Raw genomic sequence first — 26,592 nt, forward strand, 5'->3', positions numbered from 1 at the left:
AAATACCAGTGGAAGGATGATTGTGCAATAATTGCATCCTATCTTCGTTATCTCAATGCAGTAACACATAAAAGTGAAAACCGAAGGTTGTGTGATAGTTGTTTGGTTTCCTTCAATATTTGAAAACTTTTTTTAGAGTGGATACATTTCACACTTAGCAGTTTGCTGTATCACTACTGAGTTGATATGTTTTCGGTAGTACAGACCAAAGCAAGTTTCAGAAAATATCTAGGCTTGGTTTTGCTGTCTGTCCTGCATTTGCTTGTGGTAACTGCAACTGCTGCTTTCTATGTCTGTTAGCCGCTGCAGTCTCCTACAGGGTGATTGGCAAAAGAACGTCACTGAAACTTAAGTTTGCCAACTTTTTCATAATGCTCTGCTGGTTAGTTTGGCAGTAGAGAGCTTTGAGAAATACAGGAATTTCTATTTGTTTACTAGAAAATCTGTAATAAATGCTTGGCGGTTGACTCTGTCTACAGGTATTTGTTGTACTCAGAGGAACTCTGGGGTAACAGCATTCCTTCAAATATTCCAGTAGCAAGAAAACATCCTCTAAGTCTTGTACAGAAAATAGGTTTAGAAATAGAGCTCATTTTTAATGCGTAAGAGAGCCTTCTGCTCCATACCCTGCCCAATGTAAATGTACTGAAGTGTAGGCCATATTTTTAGATTTCCTTTACAGGACAGAATTAAATCTTAACTAATAGCGGGTGATGTGCCAGACATAAACTGAATGGTCACGTAACATCATTCCATTGATTGCTGATATCAGGCTGAGGCAAGACAGAGGCTACTGAAATTTCTTAGGACACGGAGTTCTACAGAACACAAAAGACTCTGCATTAAAGCAGTTTTTATTAAAAAAAAACCTAGTTTCTATTTCCACAACTTCTGACAAAATTAGTTTTCTGTTGGTTTGTTTTTTTCTGTTTGTTTGTTTGTTTTCCTTTTTAGTGTATTTATTCTGCTGTGTTTATCCTCCTTGTTTTTGCCTTGGATTTTGTGATTCAGGGAAATTTCTGTTTGGAATTGACTTCACATAATGCCTATTAAGCTAGCTACACTTTCAGTGTTTTTTTTTTTTTTTAATATCTAAATGCAGTGAGATTTGAACATCAACTCCATGTGTCGGACATTTTTTCTTGAAAATAACTTACATTCCTATTAATCTTTTTCGTGCTGTCGGTGTAATAGTAGCTTTGCGTAGCATAATCTTATCTCATCTGTTATGTATTAGGTCTTTTAAAATAAAGGTCGATTCATAGGTGCCAGAGCCTTGGATGTCACCACAACGAAAAAAGAGATCTTGCTTTCTAATTTTTCTCTTCATCTTTGTTAAGATGGTTCCATGGGAAGATCTCCAAACAAGAGGCTTACAATTTGCTGATGACAGGTACTTGTATTTCTCACATAGTGGTAGTTAAGTAGCACAAAGCCATTGTATGTATATTGCATGACAAAACCTGTGGGCTTTGTTGTGAATATATGAATATATTTGACCAAAAGCTGTGATTGATACTGCAGTCAAATACTATACTGGAAGAAAACTCTTAAGGCTATAAATATTAAATATATTTAAATTCTAAAGTACAGCTAATTTAATAATTTTGATTGAAATAATGAAATACTTTTTGTTTAATACATGTATAAAAGAAAATTTGGGCTTTCTCAGGAGAAAATATTGTTTTAGACCTAAAGAAAACATAATATAAGACTTTTCAAAACTTTTCAAAGAGGAAATACTGAAATGAGAACGTCAAGGTTTCTGACCCTTACTATTAAATTAGTATGCTTAAAATATGAGAAGAAAAATTAATTTTTGAGAATGAATTAACAGCGTTTTTAACTGCATTATGTAGGAAGGTTGCCATCTACAGCATTTTGCATTAACTTCATTAAGCTAGTTCTACTACATCTGATTAGTGATCACTGTGGAAACTTGGCTTTTCAGCTTCTGGGCAATTCTTGGTGGTATATGTAGAAGTTGATGAGGGCTTCTAAGCAAAACTACAAAAGAAAATTAAAAAATAAACAGTATATAACAACTATGAAATCTTTTCAGTTGGCCAGGTGTGCAGTTTTCTTGTGAGACCTTCAGATAATACACCCGGTGATTATTCACTTTATTTTCGGACCAGTGAAAATATTCAGCGATTTAAAATATGTCCAACAGCAAACAATCAGTTTATGATGGGAGGCAGGTATTATAATAGGTGAGTTATCATGGTAAGAAGAATTGTCTATTCTATGTTCATGTAAAGATTTCTGTATCTTCTTTCTGATAGTTAATGACTGGAATAAGACTTCGTTTTTCTTAACGGCATAATAAATATTTTACCCAGCTAGCTTAATAGTTAAAACTGAGAAGTTCTTGAAGACTATGCATAGCTTGTTTTTTGTTTTGAAGTATGAGCTCTTCTGCAAACTAGTTTATTCAGTCTATGAATTGTTAATTGTATGGGTTATGTGTGGAGACTTAAGTGATAATTAAGAGAATGTTGTGTTGTCTTGGAAGCTACTGTTTGTAATGGGAGTTCTCCATTTCAAGGAGTAATGCAAAGATGTTAGTTTTATCTGAGATGTCCCATAGGAATTTCAGAGTGTGAATATGAGAATTGGTTATTTACATGGACCAAAATATATTTCCATTGTTGGAAAAATGTTACATATACATTGCTTTATAGTATGTGAGTGATACTTTGGTAGGAATTGCAGATTACTCCATTTAGAACGAGGAAACTTGGAGTGCATTTGTTTTGCCAATGGTATAACAAAACAATAATCTCAAGGAAAAAAAAAGAAGCAACAAGATATATTTTTCATTTTCATTGAAGCAGCTGTGAGTCCATCGCTGATAATCGTACTTGCAGAGTATTTTACTGATGCAGTACTTCTGAGTGATAAAAGCTGACCTCCATGTTTCCATGGAGCTCATTTCCTGACACAAAAAAATCAGAAGGTTTTTGCTCTGAATGCTGCAGAGCATTCTTCATCCCAGAAGAGAACTTTCCTCACTTCTAGCCTGGCATCTGAGTAGGTAGAAGTCCAACAGCTGGTGATTCTGAGAATACATCAGTATCTCAGTGTATCCCACACCCAGAATGCTTGAATAACTTCTTACTGATGTTTGGACTTCAGACATCGTCACCGAAAGCTGAAGTAGCTGCAGTGTTAGCCTTTCTTGAAGGTAAATATCCTTTTGCCCATTCTCTAGCTAAGTGGTTTATGGGGAGGATGATAGGCCAGAGGTCTTCGCAGTGGTATCAAGCTAAGGAGTAAGTCATTTGAAGTTTACTAGTGTCAAGTGGTTTTGCAGCATTATATAGTGCACCTTCAGAAAGTTACTGCATTGACTTATTACTTCAGAAAGCTAATTTTCCAATGCTGGAATAACTTGAAGTCTGTATATAGGTTACATTTAGCAATAGAGGATTATTTCTATGGTGTTCAATGGGAAATAAGATTGCAACTTCAAGCAGCACTAAGTAATGACAGTATCCTTGTCAAACTTGTCAGTTTTTGGTACCTAGGTTGCAAAGATCTTCCTCAGTGAAGGAGAAAAAAAGAGGTGACTGAATCTAGAAGAAAGACATAGAAAGTCTTTCCCTCTTTATGAGGGGAGTGTAGTAACAATGGTTTTAAGCTAAGAGATGTTAGGTTTCTACTGGATGCAAGGAAGAAATTGTTCACAATTAGGGTGGTGAGGAACTGGCACAGGCTGCCCAGGGGAACTGTGGGTGCCCCATCCCTGGAGGTGGTCAAAGCCAGGTTGGATGGGCCTTGGGTAGCCTGAGCTGCTGGGGGCAACCTGCCCATGGCAGTAGATTGTAACTAAGTGGTCTTTGAGTTCCTTTCCAATGCAATGTGTTCTATGATTCTTGGGAATTTTGGGGGGCAAAGAGGATTTTGTGTGTTATTTAAAATGTTGCATTTGATGTTTTTGTCTTTCATTATTTCATTTCTTAATATCAGCTCTGCAGAATAACCAATCAGCCTCTTAGCTCGAAGGTCCCAGTACATAGCATTATATATGGTGTACGTTTTGGGAGAAGGGAGCATATATTGAGCATAACACCAATTTTATTTTAAAGTTATGAGATTTTTTTTCTCTGTGATACGAATGGAAAAGCAAATTCAGGAAATGCTAATAAGTTTAATATTAAAATTTTGTTTTTCTTATTGAAACAGTATTGCTGACATCATTGAGCACTATAGAAAAGAACAAATTGTTGAAGGATATTACCTTAAAGATCCTGTTCCAATGCAGGTAAGATTTAATATCTGAACATTTGCTGAAGAGTTGACCATCATTAATATATTTATAAGAGTGTGTGTTTATTTTGTTTCATCTTCATATGCATTCACTTACCCAAAGTTGTCTTGTAGTCAACAGAAAATACAATAAGCTGTGTCTGTGCCCTGAGTTGTTCATCGTCTGATCTGTGCCCCCAGTTTTGGGGTATGGCTGAACAATGCTGTGCCTTAATCTTGTGTTGGGGGAAACCACAGTTTGCTCCAATCTATAATGTCCGGGGTTTTTCTCCTCCCAGAGGAAATACATTACAATTGCAGTGCTTATTCGGGAGTGTTCTTGCTCTTTCACAGAAAGTTGTTATATCCCATATTCTCCCTTAGTCATCTCACTAAGTTAAGCATATTAAAACCAGTTTCTTCTCCTCTTACCATTCCTTCTTATCAGTACTTTGTTGTGACTAATTCCAGTGCAAGCTCATCTTTCTTGAGTATGATGAACCAAAACAGCCATATCATTAGTAATTTTTTTCTTTTGTGAAGAAGAAAAATATTTTTTTATTCAGTTATTTAAATGAAATACTTATAGAAACATCCGTGACATTCTGTGATTCTACAAGTGGGTGGTGAGGTCCTAGCACAGGCTGCCCAGAGAAGCTGAGGGGGCCTCGTCCCTGGTTGCTTTCAAGGACAGGTTGGATTTGGCCCTGTGCAGCCTCATCTTCTGGAGGGCAGCCCAACCCGTGGCAGGGAGTTGGAATCGGGTAGGCTTTAAGGTCGCTTCCACCCTGAATGTGTTGATTCTGTGTAACATCTGTGTCATTTTTTATGGTAGTCTGACTCTAGTGAGTGGCCGATCACTCGCAGAGCTGACTCTTTATTCCCTTATTCCATGGAGTGGGAGAGAGACTAGGAAGTGCACAAATTAAGAAAGAAGTACTCTTGGGTTGAGGCAAATTTTTAGCAAAGAAAAGAGCAGAAAAAAATACACAGTTCCTGTGCAAAGGCAATAACTCCTCACTTCCTACAGAGTGATGCCCAGCTGGTATCTGAACAGCAGCTTCTCCAGTACACAAACAACCCCAGTTTTAACGTCATTGTAGTGTTACATGGCATGCAGTGCCCCTTCAGTTACTTCAGGCCTGCTGTTTTTGCTGTGTCCATACCCAGGTAATTTACCTTTCCCAGCCTCTTCAGTGAGAGGTGAGTGACAGAGACACCCATGGTGCTGTGCAAGTGCTCTCTGCAATAGACAAAACTCTGGTGTGTTATCAACACTATGTAGGCAAAAATACAAAATGTAGCACCACAGGTACTGCTGTAAATGTCTCTGTCCAGTTCCTACCACAGCCCAATACACTGACACAGCTGGATAATATTTATTGCTCAGTCATCCTATGAATGACTCAGGCATTCAGATTTCTCATCTTCTGTTTTCTAGTGGTAAGTATCAGCAGATAGAACATTTATGCTGCATTTGTAGACATGCAAGTTTCCGTTCCAATCTTTCCTGTATTATTGATTGTCTTGTGCCACTGATGCTCCCCAACTGTTTGCTGCTGTTAAAATTGCACTCAGTAACATGGTTGGGACAAAAAGCAAATGTGTATCTGGAGACCCACCCTTGAAGGCTTTGCTAGAAAAGTTTCCTCGTGTTCTGCAACTTCTTTTGGATCGTGGTACAAATAGTATTAATCTTAGCTTTTTTTTTCATATGCATATACTGATTTTATTTTTCTGTTAATTTCTTTGCCTGATTTTCCATGAGACTACTTCATATGCTTTTAAATTATTTGTGTTTATGACCTCTCTTTGTTTAAAAATTGGGTGACCAATGATGATTTTTCAGGTTTGGCTGTGTTGTCTTCATTTTCCATACTGACACAGACTGTGTTCTCTAAGAAAAAAAGTTCAGAAGTCATGCTCACTGTTAGTGTGGCTGTGATGGACTTCCTATGTCAATTTGGTCTGTTATGTGCACTGTACAGTTATGTTGTACAGTTATGGAGATTATCTTAAGTTCATAAACATCTGGATGTTGTTTCCATTGTAGATCCCATAATTCCTGTTAGTATTACTGAAGTATTTTCCATCTTGCCTTTACTTTTTTGTTCAAAACTATAATTCTTATACAGCCAGGAAGAAAAGTAAAATATTTAATATCTAGCCAATTCTCTTATTATTTTTGATCTCAGCACTTTCTCACTGCTTGATAGTACAGTTTTTCATGTTTTCTTATGGCAAAAGACCTTCTAACTGATCAGCTTACTAAGTAAGGTTTAATTTGGCTTGGCTTCCCATTGCCTCCTGACTTGACTTTGTATGTATGTTTTATCCATTATCTGTTTCTTCTTTCTTCTGTTGTCTTTTGTTACAGTTCTACCCAATTAGAACATACGAATTTTAATGCGATTAATAAGGAAGTATGCAATGTAAGCATGTCAGTTTTAATTGTGATTTGTGCCATTCTTGTGGCTTCAGAGTAAATTTCTTTTATTGCTCTGTCTGAAGAGCTTTTGTAGAAATAGGTGTAATTTTCAAGACTTTTACAGCAGTTGCTGTGAGATGCTGCTTTCTATTTAATATTAAGAAGACACAGGTGGTACTTTGTAAAATGTTGGTCTGTACTGAAGACTTGTTTGATAATTCTGATCTGATTATTCCATAGAAAATAGTTAATGCATTTGTAACAAGAGTACTGCGTTAAAATTTCATGCATTTTAGTAAAGCAATTTATTGCACAATATTAATGAGTTTGTTAGTAAGACGATCTTGGTTGCAACCTCAAAATGTGTTCTCTTTACAGCAGGTTCTGAGTTTAAAATATGTTGTTTTCTTCCTTCTCTTCTAGCATCAAGAGCAAGTGTTTAATGATACATTGGATGGAAAAGAAATCTATAATACAATTCGTCGTAAAACTAAGGATGCTTTTTATAAAAATATTGTCAAAAAAGGCTATCTTCTGAAAAAAAGTGAGTTGTACTTATGATTTTTTTGGAAACAAAGATGGATGCATGTTTGGCAAATAAAACCGGTGCTAGAAAGGGCAAAGTAGAAGTGGACAAGGTGGAGAAAATGTGTGAAGAGTAGAGTATGAAAAAGTCTCTTTCCTAAGTAGCATATGAAAAGCATGATAACCAAAACTATGTTCAGAGTATGGGTAATCAGCAGTTTTTCAGAAAAAAAAGAGGAGTACATTTGACAACATGGCTAATAGTTGTAGGGTAGATTTCAAGTGCATTAAATAAGGTGTACTCTGATTTAAAGAAGTTGTATTTTATTTGAAGCTTATATTTTTGCAGACAGAATAGGTTGAAGGTAGAAGGGTATAAGTCCAATCATTGAAGATGAAAACTGCTTTGTTATTCCAGGCTAAATTACATATTTTAAAGTTAAAAAATATTTTTGTCTATAAGATACATGGGACTTTTTTAGGATTATAACACTGATACCATCACCAAAATTTATAATAAGTAGATTAAAAGCCTTGACTCACATTATAGTATCCCTGAAGAATTTGATAAGACCAAATGCTGGATCCTGAACTTTGATCAGAAAAATCCCACACAGCACACAAGCTTGGGACAGACCGTCTGGAGTGCCACTAAGCAAGTCTGTAATGTTCTGAGACAGCTAGTTAGGAAAACTAAGTCTGAGAGATGTACAGAGATGTGCTAGAGTGAAGAATCAGATGAGAATGAAGTGAAATCTTTTAGCTAAAAGAGATGATGAGGTATTTAAAAATGCCAGCAGAAGTACTGTGTAGATGTAGAGAGATATTCATAGCCACATATGGAACAAATTTAATATATTCTCTCTGCCATCTAGTGGACAGTGTAATAACTGGATGGTAGAGTCATGTTTTCAAAACCTTACTGCTGCTATGTTGGATTTATCATATTCAAACTATAATGATAAGTCTGCAGTTTTTTTCTAAAAAAAAAATTTCTGTGAATTATATATGAATTAATTCCAGAAAGATCCCATTGCAGTTCAGAGATTAATTACTCTGGATGTTAATGTGTGATTCTGATTCAGAACTGTATATAAGGTATTCCCATTTCTGCTCTTCAGTCATACTTTGTTAAGGTACTATGGATGTTCCTGCTGCAAATGGTTCAGAGTTCAGGAGTAACTTTCTCTTGTCCAGAGTCTATTTTCTAATTAAAAGTTGTTTTAATAAATTGAACGAGACATAAACTGTGGACATAAGGACATAAACTGTTAACAGTGGATACAGAGTCTTCCTACTGATATGAGCACAGTGTCCCAGCAGCTCGTATGCACTTGCTTTATCTTTTTGAAATTAAGATGTTTAAAAATCTATTGCAACTGTACATAAATCTGAGGGTCTAGATTTAGCTACGTGTTGCATAATATTGAGTATGTATACTGATATTTTACCTTGTGTGATTGTTACATCCTGCTCATAAGGGGAGGGAACTGATGACAAGATTCAGAAATATCCCCCCTTAGATTAAGGTAAAATGATGCACTGAAGTCCACACACAGTCATCAGCTTTAATGGTAACTTACATGCTACAAATATCCCAAAAATATTGGCAAAGAATTATCCCAAAATATTGACACTCTAATACTTAGAATCTATCTTAAACTATGCAGCGAAACTATACAACATTAAGGAACCAAAATAACCCTAGCACTTTACATCTTTGGCTTAACAACTTTGTGATACAGCTTTTAAGAAACCAAAATAGATATTGCGATTACTTAACTATGAGACAAAAAGAATGAAAAGAGAAAACTGAGGAAAACAGAGAAGAAACGAGGGTCAGAAAAATAGACAGGAAAAAGTTGATCACTAGTCTACTTAAAAGTTCTGTTTAGAAGAGTTCCAGTGTCAGCCTGCAGTACTGGAGAAAGGAGTGGAGAAGGGTGTGTGCACTTGTCCAGAGATCGTAATCCTGAACCAGCAAACAGTAATGATGACTGCCAGCAGTACTAAGAGGATGACCCATTGAGATCCCTCTCAGGAAGAGTTATCCCATTAGAGGACAGGATATCATAGTTGCTGATATCAGCCTTTGCCTGATCAGGCTGTCATTGCAACAGCCTTGCATTGCAAGTATTTGAGACAACCAAGTATGCCCCAGAAAGTCAGAAGGTATTTTTAGTTTGTCTTTTAGAGTGATTAGCTATTTTGTTGTAATAGTCATGAGCTAAATGTCCTTCTTTTTGACACTTGTCAAAAACAAGCTGCTCTGTTTTGTTATCATAATTTACAAAATTGATACTTTCTTTTAAACAATCATAACTTCTGGTTTTACTTCCCTACAGGTAAAGGAAAAAGGTGGAAAAACTTGTACTTTATATTAGAGGGAAATGACGCCCAGCTTATTTATTTTGAAAGTGAAAAACGAGCCACAAAACCCAAAGGACTAATAGACCTTAGTGTGTGTTCTGTCTATGGAGTACATGACAGCTTGTTTGGCAGGTAGGATACTGGCTCATAATTTGTGTGTGAGCAGCAGGAGACTTGACTGTTAGTCTGAGATATGTGCAATGCAAATGCAGTTTGTCACCAGTGATTTGGCTTGTATTGATTGCAACTGTTGGTTCATGCTCAATTGCTTGTAACTGTTCCTAAACAAATTGTAGTTAACCATTTTAGTATTTTAAGCTAAAGCTTTTTGTTTTTGTTGTTGTTATGATATAAGGTGTGGTAATGATTCAAGCTTTTGTATTGTTTTTTAATATTGAGCATAATAATTGTTCCATGCTTCATGATAGGTGTATGAGAAATGATGGAATAGTGCTGAAGTCTTTAACCAGTTTGAACCAAGAACTGATAAGATTAAGAGCTTTATCAGTTCCAAAATGTCAGTGTACCATTGGTAGATATTTGAAAGCTAACTTGGTTAGGCAGAGTTTGTAAGTAGTTTTCTATTTAAGATGAGTATTTTTGTTAGAGACCATTTTTGCATAGTAAAATAAGACTATAGTATTTTTGTTCACACTATGCCAACTGCAAGACATGTGATTATTAACAAAGAAATTGAGAATAAAAAGTCCTTCTGATATTGCTGGTAGTTAACAGGAAAGAGGTTACATGTTTGTGTACTGATTTGTATTTAATGCTATAAAGAAGCAGTATGAATACCTTCTACTAGAAGTTTTAGGTAAAAAAACGTGTAGAAATTTTGGTTATCCCATATGTCTTAATATTTGATTAAGGGTGATGTGTAGCTAACAATGCTGTTGGAAAAAAAAAACAGCCACCTGCTGAATGAGATGTCTAAAACTGGTATTTCTTAAAACAAGTATCTTACTGTTCTGATCCACCATGTTTGTTTTTGTTTTTGTTTTTTTTTTACTCAAAAGTTCTGAAAATCCATGGAACTAACTGTAATAGATAAACACTACTGAAATTTTCTATGTGTAAGTTGACAGTTATGAAGGAAGCTCTGAAGTACATCTGTACATTGTAAAGAAGGGACAGTTTGTTTGATGACTTTCTCTTTAAGGACTGTGCTCTGGGTTGGACAGTAAATGGTTCTGAGTGTGGGAAGATTGAAATTAATCGTTGCATCAACTGTAGGAAGCTGATAGCTGAGATAAAGTTTTTCCTATACTTTTAAGTAGCTGCAACTAGAAGAAAGAAAAAAGAATATAAAACAAAAACAAGCTCAAACTGCTTTTGCCTTTTTCTCAAAAATGCAGTGAAGTTTGTAGTTTCATTTGTTTCTGGGAAGGCAGTGGTTTAAATATTAGTTCTATCTCTGGTTACTTCCTGCTCTCCCTCGTCCTGCAACATGGACACACAATGCCATGGTGGCATCTCACCAGGCAGTGAAATGGATGCAGAACAGAAGGCTGAAATTCCACTGGAAGAGAAATAAGATTGTGTAATTGAACACTTGGCAGTGTTTTTGACAAATGAATGGTGGTAAACAAAATGGCCAAGACACCGTAGTTCTATGTAGAAATTTAGAGGTATGTATCAGATGATCGGTGTGTGTCCCAACACACTTTTTATTGCTCCTGAGACCAGTGGGGCACGTTCATGTGGGGGAGTTCTTATAGTAGTGCTTCCTGAAATCCCGAAAGACCAAATCCTTAATGTGTCTTTAATTGCTTGGGAACTGATGCTGAGTCTTCACTTGTTTTTAAAAGTTTGTGGGAGTAGATCTTAATGGCAAGTCTTTTGTCTTCCAAGGTGATTACCTATTGCCTTGACTGTAAGTTAGCATATTATGTTATACACTATGAAACATTCTAGAAATTTCTTAATGCTCAGAAAAAAACTAGCTGTGCTGAGATCAATTTTCTACGTGTTCAGGTAAAAATGAAATTTTGAAATACCCAACAGTATTTTTTGTCAGAGTCTTTTGTCTCTGTGCAAAAACAAATCTATTCCGTGTTCAAAATTCTTTTCACAAAGTCAGCTGAAAGCTATTAGTTCAGTGTGAACTGAATTTTGTCGCAGTAGGACTAGAATTGTTCAGTTGAAAGGGACCTTCAAATATCCTGAAGGCTGACCACCTCCAGTCTAACCCAAAGTTAAAGCACATTACTGAGGTCATTGTCCAAATGCTTCTGCAACACTGATGGGCACAGGTATTCATTGCCTCTGTGGGAAGCCTGTGACAGTGCCCAACCACTCTAAGTGTAAAGAAATTTCTCCTAATACCCAGTCTGAGATTAATAAGTGAAGGTGTCTGTAAATATTATGAAGATTAATAATACATTTTTTTGTTCTGTTTATCTTTAAGGCCAAACTGTTTTCAGATAGTAGTTCAGCACTTTAGTGAAGAGCATTACATCTTTTACTTTGCAGGCGAAACTCCAGAACAAGCACAGGTGAGACCTTTTGTTGGTGAATGTAATTTTTAAAGTGATTTGTTATTTATTTTTGGCATTGCAGTGTTCAATGGTATCATCTTTAGCAGGAAGTAAGTGAGAAAGTGGTTAAGTTCTTACTAGCAGGTGTTACAGTATAGTAGTAGGGGATCTAGGAGGGAAAAAGGGTTGAGATTTCAGTACCCGTATTACTTGTACTTAGGAATTTTTAAGTTTGGACAAGTTCAGGTTCTGTGGAATGAATTGAGGTTATATTCTTTTGTGTGTTTTGGAGAACATGATTTCTGGCATAATTCGGTACAGAAAAATAATTTGCTCTCCAAAACTTTTCCTTCAAGAGTACTTTCCTGATGTTAAATAAAACATGAGCGCATCTGTGTGTGCCCAGTGACCAGAGTATAAGGAATAGGGTCTGACTTCTGCAGTTATTTTTCCTGTTCCTGAATCAGTCGTTTTTCATAGTTTTGGGCTGTGATTGTGCATGAAAAGAAATGTGATTGTAAAGAGCTTAATGCTCTCAAATCTATTTACCAGCAGGAGAAAGTAAGCTGAGACAGTGCTCTTATTTGTTAAGGTTACAGTTCTGAGATATGCATTGCATCAGAAGTTAGTCTTTCCATTTGATTTAATTTGAATGGAATTAAAGCTTTTTAGAGCATTTATAACAGACACTATACATTTAATATTCTTGTAGTGCTGTATGCACAGGAAAGAACAGATTTTCCTGTTAACCTGTCAAAAGTTTATGAAAGTCAGTAGGAAAACTTCTCAACACAGCACTTATGTTTATCACACAGCTGTCAGTGTGTCTTGTCTGAGAAGCAGCATGCAGTCATTGAGAGTATATACATTAATTTCTACAACCATGTACCTATAGGTTCATTTTTATCATCTTGTCAGTTGTGGAAATTAAAAAGATGGTGTAGGAGGCAGAACATCCTGCCATTCTGATTTAATCCACTTTCAATTCTGATCAATCTAACACACTGCTGTATTTTTTACAGAGTACAGTTCTGTTAATAATATAGTTTTGGTCCATGTGTGTCTGCAGCCTTCTCATGGAATGGGTCATGTGTTGTCTTAGTTTTGTGCAAAACTTAATTTAATGTAGAAGAATGATACTATTGGTGCATTGTTCTCAATGCTGTAAGTTTTGGCATTTGAGAAGTTTTCCTGCTATGATTGAGTTCAGGGATGTACTGTGCACCTACAAAGTACTTCCTAATTCAGAGTATTTTAGGAAGCGTTTGGTTCTTGCAGTTAGATTGGTCCTAGATGACCTATTCATGTTCTTTATCCATCCATTCTACCATATGAGAAGGCAAAAGGAGGATGTAGGGTATCCTTCTTTTCAGTGTTTCTAAAGTAATGCTGTTTAGTTTGCATTGTAATTATACGCAGTATTATAACAGGAATACAGACATAATACAGAGAGAGAAAAATATAGTTTTTCCTGTGAACTTATTTTCTCAGAAGTAAACAGGTTTTGCTTCATTTTGTATACCATTTGCAATTTAATGGAATGGAATAGACTGGAAATCTGTTGAAGCTCTTACTGTCTGTATATATCCAATTAACAATGTTTGATTTTTCCAAAAGAGACAGTGCTTCTGATTTGCAAGTCCTTAATTTGTGTTTGCTTATTGAAGATTAAGAATTTTGCTTAGTTATTCAAATTTGGATATTTGGAATTGCATAAAACTTGAAGCTGATGAATACTTCACATATTTAATATGTCTTTCTAGATGTCTAGTCCACTGCAAGAAACTGTATCTGACTTTGTTTTACCATGCTATTTTGTATTCCTCTCTCTTAGGACTGGATGAAAGCTTTGCAGATGTTTTGCAGTTTAAGAAAAACCAGTCCAGGAACATCAAACAAACGTCTACGTCAGGTGAAGCTGTATAGGTGTTAAGGGGTTTTGCTTTGTTGAGAGTAAAGTTTTATGTTGTGTAGTGGAATTGACAAATGAATTTTCCTTTCAACAGTAGTAAAGTAGTAGTGAATTCTTAATTTCCTTTTTGGAGTCATGCAGAACCAGAATTATTTCAGCTTTGTTATAATATCTGTATAAATTAAGAACAGTGTTGTTATGCAATCTAAAGATAACTGTGCTAGGTACTAATTTCTGATGTCATATAGCTGTGATAAAATCATCTTTTTATCAACAATATTTTAAGTTATGTGAGAGACTTAAAAAAAAAAAAAAGACTTCAAGTCATCTTTTGTCAGATGTAAACAAAATGCTTGTTCAAGTACTGCTACTCTTTTTTTTTTTAGTAACAAGCATGTGCTGAGCCATGCTTTTGGCTGAACATTCTTGGCTGCTTGAAAGTGCTGCCTTTGGCCAGAATTTCTCACAGGGGTGGATGACAGGTGGTTGTTAATGACCAAGTCTGTAGTGATTGGAAAGTAACAGATAGACTTCAAGATCCCTGATAATTTTGAATGTTGGGAACAGTGAAAGTAGTTAACTGTGGAAAAAGAAATATGTTTTCCAGGACACGTGGAATTATTCTGTAGTTAGCATTAAAGAATATTGAGTGCTTCTGAAGAAAATAACTGTATTAAGTGAATTCACAGATGAACTGGCAGGTGAAATTGGAGGCTTGCAAGCTGCAAAAGCTAAGCAAGAAGGGTTGCAGTTTGAAGTAATTCTGTTCCTCAAAAAATAAAAAAAACAAATGCTTTTCTACATAAAGGAGAAGAACAGAAAAAAAAGTGGGAAAATATATGTCAGTCATCAAGACAGATAAAAACCAAACGCTTCCATTTTTATTGCAGAAGTTACATCAGGAAGCAGAATCTGAGAAACATGCTCCATCAATTACTTTGTACTGCACACTTGCAGAGTGTGACGGAAAGTAAAACCCTGCTAGTGTTTAGAATAATGACTTTTATGGCATGGTCAATCTCCTGAGGGGAATATAAAAACAATGATGTGAATACTTTCCAATTTTGAACTGTCCTTCAAAACTTGTGTTGCTGAATATTTGAATTCAAATGAAATGTTGACTGAATTAAATACGGTAATTCCTGTTCTTACTATATTTATTTGATGTAAGCTGATATCAGTAGATGTTGGAGTGAGCTATGAATTACACATGATTTGGAATTTTGTACAAAAGCAGATCAAAATATCTTCCTTGATGTAAATAAGATTTCAGAATATTCACTCATTTTCTGGAAGCGTGGGGTTACCAATTGCTGTAATCTTGAGAGTCCATAGTACAGACCACATGCTTTCATTTTAGGGGAAAAACTGGTTATAATATGTTCCACAACAGAATTTCATGTAATCTGTTAGGAAAGCACCAGGTAAGCTGTTGCACCTGTAATAACCTGTGGTTTTTTACTCAACATGTCGGATGTTGGTTTCTGTAAAATTTTCTATCTGTAGAAAAGTCAGCATTTACAAATCCTAATGTCTTTAAGACATAAGTTAAAAATAAATGAATAAATAAAAACCACCATCACTAGCAAAAAAAAAAAAAAACAGGATGCATTAAAAATACAGTTCCAAAGATTTGTTTTCAGTAATTATTTGATCCTACTCTTATTTTGTCGCTGGTACTTGTTAAAATATTATGTCCTTTCTATTAGGAAGTAATAGTTTGTAAATGCTACTCGTAAGTTAACATTAAGCCTCCACACAGAGGAAAAAAATTAGTCATGTTTTTAATATTTCTGTTTCTACAAAAAGAAGTAAATGTTTTGTTTTATTTTGTTCTTTTTTTTTTTTAGGTCAGCAGTCTTATTTTGCATGTAGAAGAAGCTCATACGCTCCCAGTAAAGCATTTTACTAATCCATATTGTAACATCTACCTGAACAGTGTTCAGGTAGCAAAAACACATATCAGGGAAGGGCAGAACCCTGTGTGGTCAGAAGAATTTGTTTTTGAGTAAGTCTCAGTCTAATTGACTTGCGTTAAGATGCTTTGCCTTTAAGATTATTAGCAGTGTACTGTTTTGCATATGCCTTTAAAAATGCTTTGTGTGTGGTTAAACTGCAGTGACTTTTCAGCCATGAATGTGTGATCAGATTTTATGTAGGCACCTGAATACCTTTGTTAACCTAAATGTCTTCATCTGTAAATGAGAAATAAGGTTTTGAAATGAGTTTAGACAAAGGTTAAATGCCAGCCAACTGTAGTATTAATTGAGGCTTTCTGTCTTTTCTCCTAGTGATCTTTCATCTGATATTAATAGATTTGAAATAAGTCTTAGTAACAAAACAAAGAAAAGTAAAGATCCAGATATATGTAAGTATTTTTCTGTAAAAGTTGCATATGTATTGCAGCAATTGATTCTTTGTGCAGTTTTCATGAATCTTGTCAAACATTATCACAAGAAAATTAAGTGTGTTTTTATCCCTGCCGTGCTATATTTGTATGTTTTGGATGTCTGTTAATGTTTTTGGATTCATGTTTTTGCAATGAGAACTTGCATGGTTTTTAGTACAAAGATGCACAGTAATCCAGTCCTAAGTATCTCCTGTGTTTCATAGCTGCTCTTTAGAACAGCTGTTGTGTGGTGTGTGACTGTGCTTACAAAAAGCAAGATCAAAAGAGAATCTGTCAGTAAAATAGTGTTTCACGGTGTTCATTTGTTTGATCTGTTTTAAGCTTGTGTGTGTGGAATTCTTTGTTTAATGTTTTTGGTTATATCTAATGGGAATGAAGAAAGAGAGCAAATATATGTAGTTAATTTAAAAATGAATCAAAAGTACCTTGAGAGCCTTTGGAACAAAATTTGTGGGGTTTTTTGTTTCACATCATCTCCATACTTTCCTTGCACCACTTCTAGGCTTAGACCTGAAGTTACCTCAGTATCACTTCAGGAAACAGTCTCTATTTTCTTCCACTTTTTACAAGAATTCACAAGATTTTTTTTCTCTTCCTGCTAACTAGGCAACTGCATCTTCAGTAGTCAGAGTTTCTGTGTCAGAAAGCTAACAGCAAGCTGGTAAGGCAACATCAGCTTTCTAGAAAAGAAAGGACTCATTTTGAAAAGCATGGCTTCTGAGCTCTTCTGTATTAAAAAAAGAGGACAAGATTACGATCGATTCCCTTCCCACACACAACATGCTTCAAACTTCTCCTAGTGAAGCTATCATTTGATGTAGGAGCTTCAGTGCCTACCCTCCTCCTTGTTTGTTGCCCTCAGCGCAGAACTACCCCACCCACCCTCAGTTTATTCCAGGAATTTTTCTACTCCACTCTGTTCAGACCTGCCTGTTTTAAAGCCTGGCAGAGTACTTAGAATCTATTGCAGTTGTTTTTTGCATATGTTGTGTTAACTAGTCTGTTATCTATGCCTCTGTGTTAATTTCATGACTTCTCAGAGAAGAGATTTATAGGGATTAGAATTAGAATTACTATTCAGATTGAATGCTTTTGCAGAGCTCAATTCTAGATTCCAGAATGCAATTCCAAAACTTTGTCCTTCTTCTGACTACAGGAAAAAATCTTGTGTAATAGGAGGAAAAAAAGATACAGTCTCAGGGAGATTGCGTTGGCTTTGGAAACATCTAGCTGCTGGGAGGTGATATAAGGTTTCGTTAGGGGTACAGTTATTTGGCTGCAGTTAGGTACCTTCGCAGCAGAACTCAACAGTAATTTAATTTGGGGATAAGGATTAGACAGAGTTAAGTTGAATTAGCATGCATCTCTGCCCTATTACAAGTGGAAATAAATGAGCAATACCAGATTTTACCTAACAGACCAAGATAATATTGCCTGAATAATGCCTGAACTCTCCAACAACAAGAGAATAAGTTGCTTTCATGAGCATTCTCCTCAGCTGTGGTTGCTAAATGTGGATTGCCCTGATATGAGAACCATGTGATGCTGGGGCTGTTCTTCTTCCCCATTATTTGGTTAAGTCAGCTTTCCTGTTCATTGCTTCTGCTGTACTAAGCAAATTGAAGGCCCATTAATCTGTACTGGTCTCACTGTTTTATTACTTCACCGTTTCTTTCATTTTAATTACTAAAATAAGAGCATGAAGGCTGTTTCTTGAGTATTTTAAAACATTCCATGAATTCTCAAGTTTTTGACTTGGATGTTAGTCTGTTAATTGTTATAATTCTCACGCCTTGTGGAAGTATTTTGCCAGTTTAACAAAGTAGATTAGTATTGTTTCTGTTCAAAACTTTTTTGTTTCTCTAGCAAAGAGGAACTAAATAACATTAAGGATTTATTCACATAAGTATGTATTAATGTCTTAAAAGCAAACATAAAAGAAATACAGTAAAGCCCTAGTATTTGGACTTTGTTTGCTGCTACTGAAAACTGAGATCTCAGGTTTGATTAGACAGCTGAAGCAGTCAGTCTGACAGGGCAGTACCACACAGGATTGAACTGGAGTGGAATTTCTGGTTTGGTTTAGCACCACAGTACTTGGTTAATTTCATGTTAGTTAATAGTGGGAGAACTAAACATTTTTTATAAAGCTGAGGGTCAGCACAGGCAGGCAGGTCTGTAAAATACAATATTAGCCCTTTTTTTTCCTTGTGAGTATGGTTCTTATTTGCAGAAGTGCCACAGGTTGGTTTTGAAGTTGATGGTTTAGATTACACAGTTGCAACCAGGTGGAAAAAAAGTCACTGTGGTGTCACAAGATTGTCGAATGTACACTGGGTAGTTACTGTATCCTTCTCTTGCAAGCTAGAGGCAGGTGATACTATAATTACAAAATACTACTGTAGGCACAGGAAAAAATAAACAAACTATTCTATATCCTGTATTTCAGCATCCCAGTCAGTGTACCAAAGTGTGACACTTGCTATATATTTGCAACCAAAGGAAGAAAACACATTGCTTAGCTGCAGTATGTAAGATTTGATGGGAAGAAATTTTCTTGCAGAGTTGATTGATGGGATTGTGGTCCCGTCCACACTGGTAATAATTATTTTCCCAACCATTTAAATGACATGAATGCATTACCTAATAGGAGTTTATGAGCTCCAGAGAGCATGAAATAGAGAACTGGAGTGCCCCAAAGTGAGCATTGAGTGTGACGTTATTCTATTCCAGTATCAGGTGATAACCCAGTAACATTGCAATACTGGGGCAATGGAAAGTCGAATGGAACTGCTGACAACTTCAGGAAGACTGTGTAGGCTTTGCAGAAATGAAATTTAAAAAGAACAACAAAAAAGGTGTTGTTGGAGTTCTGTAATGTGAGCAACTTCAGTAGTATCACTATAATTATAGTAAAAAGGAAGAAAGTGGTCAAGTTGGCCTGATGGTGATAGCAGCCCAAGACTGGGAAAAAGAATACAGTGATATCTAAACACTCTTATCTGCTTTTATTTTCTGAATGCTGACAGGTATTGCAAGGTAGCACTTCATTTATCTGCTGCCTGGGTGTTACTAAGAGAACAATCACAGAATAATTTGTGTTTATGCATTACTCCATTTCACTTCAGGGGGAAAATTTTAAACCAGTGAATAGTGAACATGCTAATTTATTGACGGCAAAAATGGTGATTGCTACTGTTAATACTCTTGGTGAAATAAGATGGCATGTGATGAAAATAAACTGTTATTTTATTTGATACAAACGCTGTTTTGCTGGAGGTGAATTAATTGAATAATGCTTTTCTTCCTTAAGTATTTATGCGCTGCCAATTAAGCCGATTACAGAAAGGACATGCAACAGATGAGTGGTTTCAACTCAGTTCCCATGTACCATTAAAGGGTATTGAGCCCGGATCTCTGCGTGTTCGAGCACGATATTCGATGGAGAAGATCATGCCAGAAGAGGAGTACAGTGAGTTTAAAGAGGTATAGCATTGTTTGACTTTCCTTAGTTCAGCTGTCAAAACTTACATTTTTGTTTGAAACAAATTCTGAAAAGAGTGTTTGACACAAATTATATTTATAGTGACATCTGTTTTACTATAGATACATGACACCAGTTTCTACTGAATAGTTTCTGAATTTTATAAGTTCATTTTTTTCTTTCAGCTCGTACTCCAGAAAGAACTTCATGTAGTGTATGCTTTATCACATGTTTGTGGACAGGATAGAACACTGCTGGCTGGCATTTTACTGAAGATTTTTCTTCATGAAAAGCTGGAGTCCCTGTTGTTACGAACACTAAATGACAGGGAAATAAGCATGGAAGGTATTGTACTACTTACACTGAAGTTTACTGAAACTGGGCAGGTAGGGAGGAGAGGGCTGTGCTGTCTTCCTTTTTTGTTTTCTTTATTTACAGCATATACTGAAATGTAAACACAGTTTGTTTGTTTTTCTCTGCTCTTTATTGTCTCCCCTTTCTTGGCCTTTCAATTCACTCTCTTTTATTTTTTTTCTTTCAGATGAAGCTACTACCTTGTTTCGTGCTACCACTTTAGCAAGTACACTCATGGAGCAGTATATGAAAGCCACAGCAACACGTTTTGTTCACCACGCACTAAAAGACTCAATATTAAAGATAATGGAGAGCAAGCAGTCCTGTGAGGTGGTACCTTGAACTATGTTCTTAAACATCTTGGTTTGTTGACACAGTTATGTACTGGCTGTTTTGTTTTATGTTTGGATTAAATGTTATCTTTAGAGACACTGATTTATCTCTCAGAACAAAGCTTCATTTTCATGATTAATACAGGATCAGAGTTCATTGTTTTCTATAGATGTTGGCTTGAGCAGTATTCATAAATAGCACTTCTGAAGGGCTAGATGTTTAAATGCATGATTTTCAAGTTAGGTGTTTATTCAGTAGCTAACATAGGTTGTTCTGCAGCAGTTACTGAGCAGTACAACATGAATAACTTTTAGTAAGCTCAAGATGTCATGCAGGTATATTTCTGAACTTTAGTTCTGATTCTAAATTCCCTGATGCTTCTTATTGTTCTGCTGATTTTGGGGGGAGCTTTGGGGGTTGAGCAGAATTGTTTGTTGTTCCTATTTTTTTTAATGCTTCTCCTGACTTCTGTGTTCTGCCTTAACTTAGTCATAGAAAGAATGGGAGACCTCAGAATTTTGAATTAAAAGATATGTCGTGTGAGTGGGTTGTGTGGAATGTCTTAGACATCAGAGGAAAATATACTAGAACCATTGCTTCTTTTAATTTCCTGGCTAGCCATAGAGGGAGATGTGGGAGTTCTCTTAAGAGTCTGAGATTTCTGCTGCAGCAGTATTTTTAATTTACTTTGAAGAAGTCTTTATTGTGTAATATTATGAAATAATTCTGTTCTGGTAGGAGAGGAAACCTAATCATTTTCTCTTTTTTAGTTAAATCCTTCAAAACTAGAAAAGAATGAAGATGTAAACACTAATTTGGCACATCTACTCAGTATACTTTCAGAACTGGTGGAGAAAATATTCATGGCTGCAGAGATACTGCCTCCGTAAGTTAGCACTTTACAGATTTGTATTTGTAAATTCCTGCTTACGTGATTCACACTGCACCTTAAAATGGTATTTTTATGGGTTCATCTTCTGCTGATCAGCCAGAAAACTGACTGGAATTGTTGGGATCTTTAGTGTTGTACTGTGTAATACAGAAGGATTAAAAGACAACCTTTTCAGGAACAAATAGTACCTTGTTACAAAAGCTTCTTGCTTCTCAGGGAAAGGAGAATAAAAGTAAGTTTATTCAACCCTTATTCATGGAAAGAAAAGTTGCTACTGAGGTAAAAAGAGTGAAAGTAAAAAATGAACAAAAACATAGAGTTTGTCTATTTTTTAAAAAGGAAATAGCATTTAAGAAACATATAATAGATGGTTATAAAACATTGAATGCACATCTAATGTTACCTACATGAATAGAAATATATATCAATGAAAGCCTTTCCCCAGTTTATAAATCAATTTTTTAATGAACAATTATAAATTGACTTTCTACTGATTTATAAACTTAAAAATTAATTCTTAGTTAATTTAAATGTCTGTGTTATAGTCTTGGGATTGTTAATAGTTTTACGTCAAGTAGGCTTTTGGAGAGCATCCCTTCTGACTATTTGATTCTCTAAGTCTTAAGTAGTGTGTAATTAGCTACTATTTTTACAGGACGTTGAGGTATATTTATGGGTGCTTGCAGAAGTCTGTTCAAAACAAGTGGCCTGCTAATACAACCATGAGAACTAGAGTTGTTAGGTAAGTTACGTCCCATTTTGTGTCTTATCTGTAACAAGCTTCAGTGTACTTAATCTATTTTTCTCTGTGACAAAACTTTATGCTACTTATATAGATGGTGGCATTGAAGGTAGTTTGATACCAAGGCATGATATCCCAATTAAGGATTATGAGCTTGCAATATTTATGTTGATAGAGCCTTGCCACCAGAATAAGATGTTGTAATACGGAGCTTTACTTAAGATTTTTAACTTCAAATTTACTTCGTATTATGTTAAGTTTTATAACTAAAATAATGATTCCCATTTTCATTCTGGGAAAGAAAAAAAAAACTTCTCTCAAAGCAAGTTAGCCTCTGTGGTGCCTGTAGAAAGTGGCACCTGGAGACTGTGATCCTGTCATATGCCACCCGAGCAGACATTACTTAGCAACACTTATGTAGCATATGTTGATTACTGGCAAAACCTATGCAGGTTAGGATCACTGCTCCTTAAAATGCAGAACCAGCATGGCACAGAATCTTCTCGTAAAGGCAATCCAGTTGTCATTAGGCTTCACTGAGGTACTGCCTGCACTGCAGTATTTAGTTTTCTGCATCAAAGAGAGCTCCTCTTTCATGGTGCTGCATGATCTGATGCCACTCACTCTTCTTGACAGCACTGGTTTTTGAAAGCATTCTATTCTGTGTTAGAATCCCTTCATTTCTCCGCTCCAGCCTTGCCACATTGGAACATGTCAAACTTGGCTACCCTGAAGTTGCATTAAGTACAAAATCTCCAATCTGTATTCATAATCCAAAGCAGTGTACAAGTCCCTCTTCTAATCACCCATTGCCAGCCCCCCCCCCCCCCCCCCCCCAAAAAAAAAAAAGGATGTTGTCTTGATGTGTCCTGAATTGTTACTGTTTGAGGTTATGGGCAAGTTCCATCTTGTGCTTTCTCTCCTTCCCCAGTATCTGGGAATCATGTGATTTGCTGAGGTTAGGTTTTCGTCCAGCTGGAGATTTTCAGAGGATTTGTCTTTGGCCGTTTATTTTTAATCATTTTGACACTTAATAGCTGTGTCTTACTAAGCTAAGGCTTTGCCTTCAAATCAGGGCTGCTTCTATTAGGAGTGCCCCTCTTACTCTGAAGGAATAGAGCTCAGGAAATGTCACATCTTTCTCTTCTTCCTCAGAGAACCACATGGCTTTCCTTAAGTGAATGCAGATTACATTTAAAGTTCCCAGAGGCCTTCACTAAATGCTGTAAATATTGGATCTGTTTTTTCTTGTGACCTTAATCTTCACAAGTGGATAGTTGCAACTTCTCACTAGAATTCTGCAGCCTTTTGAGAAGAAAACTGTTATATTACACTAATTTTTAGATGGTTTACCAGCTACCTCATTCAGAAAATGCTGCCATTTCTACCTGATTTTCAAAACTCCTCCATGTCAGTATTTGTTCAGTAACAATGTAGGGTGAACACAGCAGGAAGCCCTAAGTCTTCTGTATTAGCAGGATTCGTGCCTCACAGGTCTTCAGCTGTAGACACTTAGAAGAGATTGGTCTGTATTCCATGATTTCAGAATTACATACTTCCTCCTATCTTTATACTTGCACCTGAGATTTTTGGTTGTTGGGTTGTTTTTTTTTTTGTTTTTTTGCCTCACTGAGGACTGTTGTTTTACCAGCCCATAATTTGTGGTTCTTGGAGAAAAAAAGAAACTTAAAGTATGCATTAGAATTCAGATGGGAGTATGGAAGATGCATTATGCTTACCAATATCCGTGCATCATTTCCAAGTAATGTGAATTTTAGTCACTGCAGTCAACAGCAAGCAAGGCTGTGTGACATCCCCTTCCCTTGTCAGGTCAGGCTTTGTTATTGTTATAGTGAGGAACATTCTGCTGGTCCATGCTTAATGAAGGATGATGTTGATCACCTTACCTGGTCTCCATGTAACTTCCTCTTACAGCAGTTAGAATTGAGGTTGACATGAGCTAGATGTTTTTTTACTTCTGCTCTTGAAGAAAATTAGATATTTCTCATCATACTTGAAGGTTGTTTTGCGTTTATCTTAAATGAGTTCCTGGTGCTTTTCTTCAGCTTTCTAAGTGGCAGCAATTACTTCTGGGAGGAACATAGCAGGTCCCGTGCTGTTCTTTCACTATAGCGTACTGTCATCAGGATATGGCTCAGCAGGAGCTGATTGGAGACTGTGTTGCTGCCGAAGGAGAAGTTCCCTTCTGCCCTTGCACTCCTGCAGCCCTTACGTTGTTTGGGGAAGTCAAAGGCTGCGGGATTATACCTTCTGTAGAAAACCATGGAAATCTTTTGGATGATGGGGGACCAGGGGCTTCTCTGTTCTGAAGCCAGTGTGGTCTTAGCATAGCTTCGTACAGTCAAGTTCTTCCCAGTTGCTTTCAGCAACCTACCTTAATTGGGAAATCAGTATGCTTTCTCTTCCAGTTTTTATCAGAGTTGAAGTCATATTGAGGCATTCCTCATTAATAACCATATTCACAAAATGCAGGCTGATTTGTTGTTGTGTATCTCAAAAAGATTTCCAGGTTAACTCGAACTGTTGAGGAGTACACAATTTTACATTAATGCTGCTATTAAACAAAATATGAATTTCTTTCAATTTCAGTGGCTTTGTTTTTCTTCGACTGATTTGTCCTGCTATCCTGAACCCAAGGATGTTCAATATCATCTCAGGTGACTATATGCTTCAGTTCAGTTTCATACTTTGTGTAGTAATAGGCATAAATTTACTTCAGTGATTAACAATGTGCAGTATATTCTATCAGTGTGGAAAAATTAAGCATGTGATCTTCAGATTTCACTGAATACAATGCAGTGTCCAAGTTGGTGAACTTGATGCTATGTTTTATGTGAACAAGATCTATAGAGCTGAATGATGTATGGAATCTGTACTCTGCCCTGGTGAGGCCACACCTCAAGCACTGTTTGCTTTTGGGCCCCTCAGTACAAGAAAGACATGGAGGCCCTGGACTGTATTCAGAGAAGGGAAGCAGAGCTGGTGAGGGGTCTGGAGCACAAGTCTCATGAGGAGTGGCTGAGGGAGCTGGGATTGTTTAGTCTGGTGGAGGCTCAGGGGAAACCTTATTGCTGTCCACACCTGAAGGGAGAGGTTGTGGAGGGGTGAGGGTCAGCCTCTTCTCCCTTGTAACTTGAAATAGGATGAGAGGGAATGGGACCACATCTGACACAGCTGGCACAGGACTTTCCTGTTGTGAAGCTCCAATGCTGAGAACATGGATTATTCACTCCGTTGCAGTTGCCTGGGAGTGTTTGTGGGTGGCATTTTTAACTTAAAAATACAGGTGAGGTTTTTAAGATGGAACAGCACGTGTGCGTTTTAGAGAAAACGGTGCATTGAGGGGAATTAAAACTGAAGTTTGGCTGTATTCCTTGTGTGAGAAGAAGAAAGGGAAAGGTGTGGAATACTGAAGGGAAAACGCTACTAAAACTCAAGTTTTTAAATGTTTGCATGTATTGTACCCCATCTTTGCTACCATATGTTCTGGCACAGATGACCATAGAGTTGGGGACACATGGCTCACGTGAGCCATGGCTCTTCCTCCTGCCATGATTTTACTAGTGAAATGCTGGTTTGGCAGTAAGAGGAAATCAGAAATTGGATGTAGAAAAGCTTTCTTTTTGATTTTTCAGACAGTGTAGCATGTTTTCTCCTTTACACTCTTAAGATATACTGAATAAGAAGGGCTCTGTGAAATTGAGAGTATCAAAATGTGTAACCCCTTTCAAGCTTGCCTTTAAGTCCTGTGCATACATTCATCTGATATTCCTGACTATTGCTAAGGTAAACCTACAGACATAGCTAGAGCTGAGAGGGAAGCATGGCTCTGGGGGAGGCTCCTTCTTTGGGTGCAAGGCTTCCAACCTACCTCAACTTGATGTAATGAGTAAGAAAGTATCCTGAAGGGTGGGTGTGTAGCTACAGCTGGGTTTCAGCAGCAATAGTTATATACCCTTCATAGCTGTCTGAAGGAATCTTTGCTTCAAATGGATCTGAGTTATTTGAAATAATATACTTCTTTGCTCTGGCTCAGTGGATTGATGCTCTGGATTGCAAGGTACTGAGATTACCCAGCACTGTTCAAAGAGTTGCACTATAACACCAGATACTACTGGCAACTGCATTAGTTGTTCAGTTGTTCAGGCCTAATCTAAACTCCAGATACACAAGAAAAAATATAACCTATTTTCAGTGAATGGCAGGAGGGCAGGAAGACAGAGCCAGAGATGCAGACAGGCCAGGATAGCATGCCACATTTATTCAGTGTTCCTGGTTTATATGTTAAGAGACCACTTGGGTAGGTATACACAAATAAGTAAAAGTGTCTTTTAATGAGTAATCCTTTTTCAGCAGAGCTACTTCATGGTACCAAGAATTGATCTCATTT

At 36.6% G+C, this 26,592-nt stretch overlaps 2 protein-coding genes across 2 annotated transcripts in view; one reads left to right on the forward strand and one right to left on the reverse strand.

Annotated features, from left to right (window-relative positions):
- Window positions 1-26,592, reverse strand: part of CCNH (cyclin H) — a 475,189-nt gene that overhangs the window by 433,525 nt on the left and 15,072 nt on the right. The gene's annotated exons all lie outside the window — the stretch shown is intronic.
- Window positions 1-26,592, forward strand: part of RASA1 (RAS p21 protein activator 1) — a 53,139-nt gene that overhangs the window by 22,619 nt on the left and 3,928 nt on the right. Inside the window, exons 7-21 of the mRNA XM_065740525.1 lie at window positions 1,341-1,393; window positions 2,063-2,213; window positions 4,189-4,267; window positions 7,103-7,223; window positions 9,550-9,706; window positions 11,985-12,072; window positions 13,889-13,966; window positions 15,817-15,974; window positions 16,258-16,334; window positions 19,690-19,862; window positions 20,046-20,205; window positions 20,402-20,544; window positions 21,318-21,433; window positions 22,095-22,181; window positions 24,792-24,859. Of these exons, the coding sequence (XP_065596597.1) occupies window positions 1,341-1,393; window positions 2,063-2,213; window positions 4,189-4,267; window positions 7,103-7,223; window positions 9,550-9,706; window positions 11,985-12,072; window positions 13,889-13,966; window positions 15,817-15,974; window positions 16,258-16,334; window positions 19,690-19,862; window positions 20,046-20,205; window positions 20,402-20,544; window positions 21,318-21,433; window positions 22,095-22,181; window positions 24,792-24,859 (1,709 nt within the window). The remainder of the gene's footprint in view (window positions 1-1,340; window positions 1,394-2,062; window positions 2,214-4,188; window positions 4,268-7,102; window positions 7,224-9,549; window positions 9,707-11,984; window positions 12,073-13,888; window positions 13,967-15,816; window positions 15,975-16,257; window positions 16,335-19,689; window positions 19,863-20,045; window positions 20,206-20,401; window positions 20,545-21,317; window positions 21,434-22,094; window positions 22,182-24,791; window positions 24,860-26,592) is intronic.

Source organism: Cyrtonyx montezumae, unplaced genomic scaffold (genome assembly GCF_038088225.1).
Source record: "Cyrtonyx montezumae isolate F1298 unplaced genomic scaffold, pur_monq_1.0 scaffold_27, whole genome shotgun sequence".
Lineage (NCBI taxonomy): Eukaryota > Metazoa > Chordata > Aves > Galliformes > Odontophoridae > Cyrtonyx > Cyrtonyx montezumae.